At 39.2% G+C, this 8,809-nt stretch overlaps 1 protein-coding gene across 1 annotated transcript in view; it reads right to left on the reverse strand.

Moving 5' to 3' along the window:
- The window catches only part of LOC122087667 (calcium-dependent protein kinase 10-like), a 7,513-nt gene extending 3,209 nt beyond the window's left edge, over positions 1-4,304 (reverse strand). The window contains exons 1-5 of the mRNA XM_042656864.1: positions 3,421-4,304; positions 3,143-3,286; positions 2,873-3,025; positions 1,503-1,618; positions 795-962 (exon numbers count right to left, since the gene is read on the reverse strand). Coding sequence (XP_042512798.1) covers positions 795-962; positions 1,503-1,618; positions 2,873-3,025; positions 3,143-3,286; positions 3,421-4,075 — 1,236 coding nt within the window. The 5' untranslated portion in view covers positions 4,076-4,304. The remainder of the gene's footprint in view (positions 1-794; positions 963-1,502; positions 1,619-2,872; positions 3,026-3,142; positions 3,287-3,420) is intronic.
- Between the last annotated feature and the right edge of the window lie 4,505 nt (positions 4,305-8,809).

The following is an 8,809-nucleotide window of genomic DNA, read 5'->3' on the forward strand; positions in this document are numbered from 1 at the left end:
AAAAAAAAAAAAGAAAAAGGAAAGAAAGGAAGCTTGGGGGGATGGAGACAAAAGTGTAAACCGAAGAGTTCCAATACGGTGTGATAAACCAAATTAAGACTAAATTCAACGGATGCATACGCCACCAGAAGTCTTCAAGGAATAGTTGTCACGTGATCTAGGCATTTGAGGGAAAAAATCAAGACCACACCAACAAGGTACCACCGCCTACGCGACCAAGGCCCCTTCCAGCAAAGGGTGTATGGATGGCTAGGCCAGGCCTCGATAACTATGCTTCAAGAAATAACTGATTGAGGTCAGTCAGGTCAGAAAATAGTTTTCAGAAACATTGTGCTATGTTCATCATATCCAACTGGTTCCCAGCTGCAACTCAGAAAAATCCTCCTAGTTGGTCTGTTAGCATTAATGTTGTTTTAGATAGGTAGTCAGCATTTAATACTGTCTCCTACTTTTTTTTTTTTTTTTTGGGGCGTGGGGGGTGGGGTTGGGGGACCTAAAAACTAATGCATGTCTTTTGGCGTAATTAATGTGACACCTTTCATTTTAAAGTGTTTATCCTTACAATCAGAATGTCCAGACCATCAGATTGCCTCCTGTCAGGCCAAGCATTCAAATGTCCCATCCAGTAAGGAAACATTGGTCTACGGTCTACAAGATCAAGAGTTGGATACAGAAACATGAGTTACATGCTAAGGTGTGACAAAAATCAGTAAGAGAGAAAGGACAAAACAAGGCCAGATATCAGCCCTGGATGCAACTTCTCTGTAGCTCCTTAATAAACAGAAGAAACTTACCACTTGCATCAGCAGTTTCATCTCTGGTTCAGCCAATTGAGAACCGACCTTCTGCAAGCCAGCCTTCAGCTCCTCATATGTTATTTTCCCATTGTTATCAGTGTCCATCAATTTAAACATATCTCTTATGACTTCCACTTCCTCAACAGACAAGTGGTCTGCAATTACCTAAAATATTGACGGTAAAAATTAAAACCATTCACATTAGTAGCCTTAAGCATAACAACAGACAAGTGGTCCGCAATTACCTAACATATTGAAAGTAAAAATTAAAACCATTCACATTAGTAGCCTTAAGCATAACATAAATTTCAGATATAGGAAAATTCCCATGGGGCACATGGAATGGGCTGGAGCATCTCTTTGCGACACAAATTCCACATAACGAAGATTGGACTCAGACAAGGTCATCTCAGCCCAAAGACTGTCTAATCAAAACCTGTATTATTGTACTTATTGGATGCTTAGTTTTCGGGAGAGGGGGCTCCAAAAACTGCAGATCAAGTGGCTAAGTTTTTTCTGGTCATGCTATTTAAACCAGATAATCTTTCAGGTAGACCTATTCCATGGTGGGCAGTGACATTCTGACTACGAGTCATTTAGTAGATTATGGGTGCCCCGGTCCCCAAAAATGGAAAAAAGGTAAGGGGGGGGGGGGGGGAATTTGCAATTTGCTTCATAAAATTATTACTGGTGTCAGATACTAACCCGCATGGCTTTCTTTTTGAATCGATTCATCACAGAGAATTGTTTCAGCCTTGTCCTCACAATATCTCCAAGTGGAACATTTGGAGCTTTCTTCGCATTTTGTAGCCAGGAATGATCTGCAAAAATATATATATATATATATATATATATTTGAATGACAGTTAAAAAGCAAATTAAGAATGGTTACAAGAAGTAAAGTGAATTTTTTCCAAAATATTGAACGTATAAGTGGGGTTTTTAAGATAAACCTACTAGTTTGAACAGCTAGATTGTATCCACAGGATAAAAAATAAATAAACTTTTGGGAAAATTTTGCGCTTTTCCCTGGATTTCTTGAACATCGTAGTTTTGCCTGCCAAGTGTGGAGATGATATACCAACTTCAGGAGCCAAAGATTTATTTCAAAATTCTGATCTAGAGCTCATAATGAGCTTCGATTCAATTAATGTTGAGCTTGAGGGCAGCAAGAAATCATTAATAAGAGGCCAAACAAAAACCCTCCAGAATTATAAGGAGCTCGAGCACAGTTAAGGTCAACTGTGACCACCTATACTACCTATTAACTTACAACAAGGCTCCAAGCCAATGGATCAAAAAACATGATGTTCTGCAGTTTATATTACTGCAGTAAGCCAAAACTCAAACCATTGGCTTTTTCCTATAACTGTTTCTCATTTAGGGACTCAATAATGCAGACCACTACAAAATGCCATTCATTTGTGGAGTTGGTGGTTATGTTGGATGATTATAGATGAAAAACAACTCATGCAGTAAATATTTACATAACAAAAGTACCAATATTGACACAATTTCTTAGTTAAATCAATTAAACAGTATGACACAAAGTGTGAAGAAATCGCTGGCAGTGATTACTAGCTTGCTAAATTTAAGCATGTCAACTACAACGCACCCTGATGCTCCCACTACAAAGTTCATGGTCTGCTATTTGAGTAGTCATTCAGCAAGTATTGCCTACAGGAGAGACCTAAGTCAAAAAATGGCACTAGTAAAGATACATTCAACCCATGGACATATTTAACTGACCATAAATGATATCACAGCAGTACTAAGCATAAGCTTGAGGCAAGACAAATAATATCTCTTCTAGTCATTCTCCACTCGGTATGGTCCCTCGGCTACAGCCCCTATCCCTCATTTCAGAAGGCCCACCAATTGAATGCGGTTTCTCAACATGATAGGGACATTCTGGGGGAGTAAGGTTTACACTTCCTTAACCCTAGAGGCAACTTAGTGCATTATTTACTTTCACATACCGGAGCTGCAAATTAATGAAGAAAAGAGCAACACCAGGGCTTGCCCAGGAACCAGGTTGAATACACTCAAAAGTCAAAATTTCAAAAGCGACTTACCCAGAACCTGTTGAGCAGTCAAACGTTTTCTTGGGTCTGGTTCTAGCATCTGCCGAACAAGACTCTTAGCACTTTCAGAAACCCTAGGCCATGGATCCCTCTTGAAATCAATCATCCCCCGCAGAATTGCCTGGGCAACTCCCTGCTCAGTCTCTGCAATAACCAGTAAACAACATAAACAAAAAAGAGAGGAAGAAGAAAGGAACCCCAAAGCAAAAAATCCAGATTCATCGAAAACATACAATTCTTAACATAAAGTAACTAGCAAACCTGCCCAAAATGGAGGAACCCCACACAACAAAATATACAAAATCACACCAGCGCTCCATATATCAACCTCCGGCCCATAATTCCGCTTCAAAACCTCCGGTGCCATATAATAAGGACTTCCCACGATCTCCGAGAACCGCTCCCCTGCTCAGAAACCCATCATAAGAGTTAATTCAACAAGAGAAAACGAATGGAATTATAAACAAGCAGGTGGGAAGAGAAGGGCAGGAGGAAGAATGGAATATGATAAACACTGAATAGCAGTAACGTTAGCACACCAGGGCGAAAGAAGATGGAGAGTCCAAAATCGATGGCTTTAAGCGGCGCATGCTCCCGCTTGTTAGCGTAGAGGAAATTCTCAGGTTTAAGGTCTCTATGCATCACTCCATGATCATGGCACATCCTAACAACTTCGGCGACCGTCCGAGCCACATTCGCCGCAGCACGCTCACTGTAATGTCCCCTCGCCACGATCCGATCAAAGAGCTCACCACCTTCACAGAGCTCCATTACGAGGTGCACAGCATCATTGTCTTCGTAAGTAGCTCTGAGCCTAACGATGTTTGGGTGGTCGGGAAGACTAGACATGATGGCAACCTCTCTGCGAACATCCTCGACATCAATGGCCGTTCTGAGCTTCCTCTTGGATATAGACTTGCAGGCTAGGGCTTCTTTAGTTTCTCTATCAGTACATAAGTAGGTAATACCGAACTCACCTCGACCCAGTTCGCGACCCAGTATGTACTTGTCGATGATACGGGTTCTGTGACACACGACGTCTTTGAGGACTCGAATCGGCGCCGGAGACCTGGGGTCTTGAGAAAAAGGATTGGGTTTCTTTCCCCTGCGTCCCTTCTTTCTTCGCTTCTTCTTCGTTGATGTGTTCTGATCTTCTGAGTTTACAGCTCCCAAGCAAGCGTAACAGTTCCCCATAATGAGAGCTCAAATGAGTGAAAATCGAAAAGGGAAGTGATCTGAAGATCTCAGTATAGGTTCCTTTCTCTTCTTCTTCTTCTTGTCGGAGTTGGGGTTCTGGCCGGACATGGATGGCACGGCCAGTCTCCGGCGGAGAGAAGCGTAGAAGGCGGGTTGAGTAAGTAAGAGACGTCTTTTAAAAAAGTCTAAACTAAAGAAAACAAAAGAAAGCGAAGTTTGTAAATGATGGGAAATGTTCGATGATTTCTTTAGTTTTATTTAGGTTGATTCGGTTACTTACCAGTTACACTTTAAACAAGTGAAGTTTTAAATGATTTAATTATGTCTTGTGAATTTACAGAAATGTCCTCAAATGCCAATAGTGGTGTCAATTCGTTGGTTTGGTCTGATTTTAGTTTGGTATCATATAATTCAGTATGAGGATGAGTGAAACCAAAATATGAACCATAAAGGTACACCGGTTTTTGTTATCACCAAAATATTTCGTTTCGGTTTATTACTGATTTAGTCTCGGTTTGATTTTGATTTATCATGTAAATATGCGCAAGTGTTTTATGTTGCAACCCTTGCATCCAAACACAAGGGCACACACCCCCAAGAGGCGCATGATGGTCATTTCAACCATTTGTGTCTATGGCACACAAGGGCTATTCTCAGACAAAAACTGTCCTTGTAAATATATTCAAAAAGTATGAAACAATATGCTATCAATTCTCATAAGGTTATATCAGTTTTGGTCTGGTCTTTTAAGTTTGGTTCAGTTTTGATGTGATCCAATTTGATTCGGTCTCACAAAACTCTAGCTCGAAACATGATCTAATAAACTCATGTCGATTTTAATTTGATTTGATTTCGATTGATTTAACTCGGTTTGAATTAGGTTTTGACACCCCTACTAAATTGCTTCTTCTAACAAGCTAACCATGGGTCCTTCGGTCCAAAATGGAGTAATAAGCAAAGACCTATTAACATCCTTTTTCCTAGTCTACTGTTGAAAAAATTGAAACTTAACTTATTGAGGGGTCTGAAGTCTGAAACACTGAATTGATGGAGGAGAATAGTTGGTCTCCTTCACCCTTTCAAGTCTCTCCAACTCCAATAGTACATTTGTGTCATCTTGCTTATGGCATTCTGTCATCATCAAATTTTCTTATGAAGGGAAGGGAATCTCAGTTCATCCAAATAAAAGATAGAAATGTCTTTTCACAACAGAAAATTAGACTCATAGGATGCTAATATAGGCCACGCTCTCAGATACAGTTTTTTCTTTGTTCTCTTTATCAATTTTCGATATTTTAATTAAATATTATAAATTCTCTCTCTCTCTCTCTCTCCCGCAAATTCATCTAGAAGTTCTTACCCAAAAAAATTGGTCTCGTAGCCATATCTAATTTCCACATGACATGCCATTTCCGTGGGCGTTGACTAGATCCCTTGAACTGACCTCTTCAATTCATATACTGCAAAAATTCCACCTTAAGGAGTTTTTCTTCGCCCATAGGTGAAGAGATTCTCCCATAATCACAGGATTTCTTTAAGAATTGTGAATCGGTCATGATCGATTCAATTGATTCTCATTTCTGACCGATTTCCCCTAATTCTTTTCCATTTTGATCAATTTCGATCCATTCCGGCTGATTCAGATTAAAATCAATACGGACTGATTCCATACCCGATTCCATTTTCTTAAACCTAGCTCAGAATTGAGAATCAAGGATCATGGTCTCTTTATCTATTTTGTACAAGTTAGAAACAAACTTAGGCGAACTTTAGAGTCTCATGCGATAATAATAAAGATGGTGGATGAAGAGATTCTTCCTTCATGTGATGAAGGAAAGCTAGCGACTCAACCAATCGGGAGGTTGGGATGCAAGGAGCATGGGGGTCATTTCTAAAAGGGGGAAAAAGAGTGACACAGCTTGTCCACCGCCTTTCTCAATTGTTAATGTATGCATTCTCTTGTTTATGAACTAAGGTTGCATTTGTTATATATTCTTGGAATGCATTCTAGCTTGATTCTTCATCTGTCCATTTACGATTTAAGTGGAGACTATGGCGGTGGATTGCTGCACTAAAATGTATCCCAAAAATGCTATTAAATGGTATTGAAGTTTTCTTCACTTATGTTGAAGAGAGGATCTCTTCATCAAATACTGACACAACACTATGATTGGACTCTGGGTTTTATCACCAACTCCCACCCTTGTTCATGGTCTGAAATGTCTTTATCCAGATCAACCATAGGATAGTAACCAGACTTTAATCAGGCAAGTTCATGGGGTTCCTCCTTAACCAAAAAGAGAAAAATCAATCAGAGAATCAGATGGAGTGGATGAAGAGATTCTCTCTTCACCGTTGGTGGACAGAAACTGAGTCATCCCTTATTTTTAACCCTTAATTAATCTTGTTTTCAATAATCTTGAACTAAAAATGTTTTTGTTGACCCACACATCAGATGTTTCTGGTCGGTGCCTCTAATCTGTCAATTTTTATCAGCCAAAATGACAAAAATCCAAGACAGATAATATTGAAATAATGGTTGGTAAACCCACCTCCCACACCCTTTTTCCTAAGCTGCCCCTATAAAGCAGAGGTTTGAAATTGATTTTACCCTGTCATAGGTTAATCATAGTCTAAGAGAGATCATTTTGGTCAAAGCAGGATGATGATATCTATCTCTAACCATTCACATTCAATATCTTAGCTTACAAGTTGAATGATCATCAGATGGATGATGAGTCCATGGACTGAAATTTCACTCAATTAAGGGATAGTGCGTATAAATGATTAAGTAAATTCCTTTTGGAATAATGAAGACTAGTATGGTTATACAAAAAAAGCCTGTATGGTTGGGTGGGTACTGATTATAAGTGCTTTTTATTTTTTACTTGTATTATTATTATTATTTTTTTTTTTTTTTTTTTTTTTTTTGGGTAGAAATTTTTTAGTTGGAGATTAAAGTTAGATGGTCTCAAGCACTTCCTTATTTGTATTTTGGATGACTTTTACATAGTGGATTTTTTTTTTATTATCATTTTTAAGATGTTAAATAATTTGTAATTTTATTTTTTACATTTTTAGTATAGCACACTTTTTTTAAGGGTTAATCTTGTCATTTTATATTTATACTCGAAAAATGTACAAGTCAATGACAAGTGATGGCTTTTGATAATGATTATTTCACCACTCGGTGAAGGAGGTGAGGGGTCATATCATGACCCTCTCCCCTCCCCTCCTTTGTTGTATGCTTTTGATAGGCCACACTGATATGGTGCCCTTTTAATGTGGCTTTAGAAAAACTCAGTCCATGATAGAATGATGCATCACTATCAAATTATTTTGAAATTACTTTTGGAGGATGGTTCCCCACATTGGCAGCGAGGGGAGAAATCTACAAACCAGTGTCCTGGAAAAGATATCATCCATATAGGATCCACATTTTAATAACAGTTAAGATAAAATAATTAAGTAAAGGTTTAATTTCCCCACAACGCCAGCTTCAAACCCAAACTACATGTCACCACCCATATTATTGTGGTAACCCCTATTTGACAAGTTTTCTATAATACCTCACCCCCTCACCCTCCCAATAAAAAAAAGGCATGTGAGAGAGAAACTACACACTGGCAGCACATATTCATTTTTTTTTAACCCTTGACTAGGGTTGTCAAACCCTAGCCCAAACCAACCAAAAAGTTCAAACAGAACTAAGGCCTTACTAGTTTAGTTTTGGATTGGGGTATTATGTAATTGGTTGAAACCGGACTAAACTGAAATGACCAAAATCTCATCAAACAAGAAAAATTGACTTAAACCTAACAAATTATATAGGAGAATATATAATATTTTAACCCCAAGGGGGTAGCCTAGTTGGTAAGGGACCTTCGCCTCCAGAAGTGTGTGATTCTAAATTCGACTCCTCTTACCTCCTTGGGGCCACTCACACAGAGGTGTTTAGTACTTTTCACTGCTTTCAGTGAAAGTTGAATGGTTCTCATTCAATCCTGGTATGACCCAATCCATGCTATTGTGGGATCAATATGGACCCACAGGAATAGTCATGCCGAAGGATTGGATACCCGACGTTAGCAAAAAAAAAAAAGTGTATATAGGAGTAGCTGTGTTGGCAAGGGACCTTTACCTCAGGAAACATGTGGTTCTGAGTTCGACTCCTCTTACCTCCTTGGGGCCATTCACACAGAGGTGTTTAGTATTCTTCACTTTTCAGTGAAAGTTGAATGGTTCCCATTCAACCCCAGTATGATCCGAACCACACGATTTGTGGGGTCAGTATGGGCCCGAGGGACTAGTTAGGTCGAAGGCTTGGATGCCTATCTTTAACAAAAAAGAAAAGTGTATATATAGGAGAATATTTTCCTTCATCGGTGGTTAAATGATGGGACAGTCTAAATGTGAACCCCCATCATTCCCCACCTCTCCCCCCCCAAGCCGGCCCCCACCCCCTTATTGTATGTTGTCGATAGGCCACAAAATCCATTCACCATGGTCTCAAGGAAACCAATAAGAGGAATCGAATCCATACCGGACCAGAACTAAAACTAAACCCTCCCATATTGGTTCACTTTTCGGATTCATACAATTTCTTAATTTACATAAGTATACTACCCTTTTTTGGGTCCTGTTTGTTTGAAATCTACATTTTAAAACCCATGCCGCCCAGTTTTTGTTATTTAATGTTCTCTCTCTCTCTCTCTCTCTCTCTCTCTCTCT

Source organism: Macadamia integrifolia, chromosome 8 (genome assembly GCF_013358625.1).
Source record: "Macadamia integrifolia cultivar HAES 741 chromosome 8, SCU_Mint_v3, whole genome shotgun sequence".
NCBI lineage: Eukaryota > Viridiplantae > Streptophyta > Magnoliopsida > Proteales > Proteaceae > Macadamia > Macadamia integrifolia.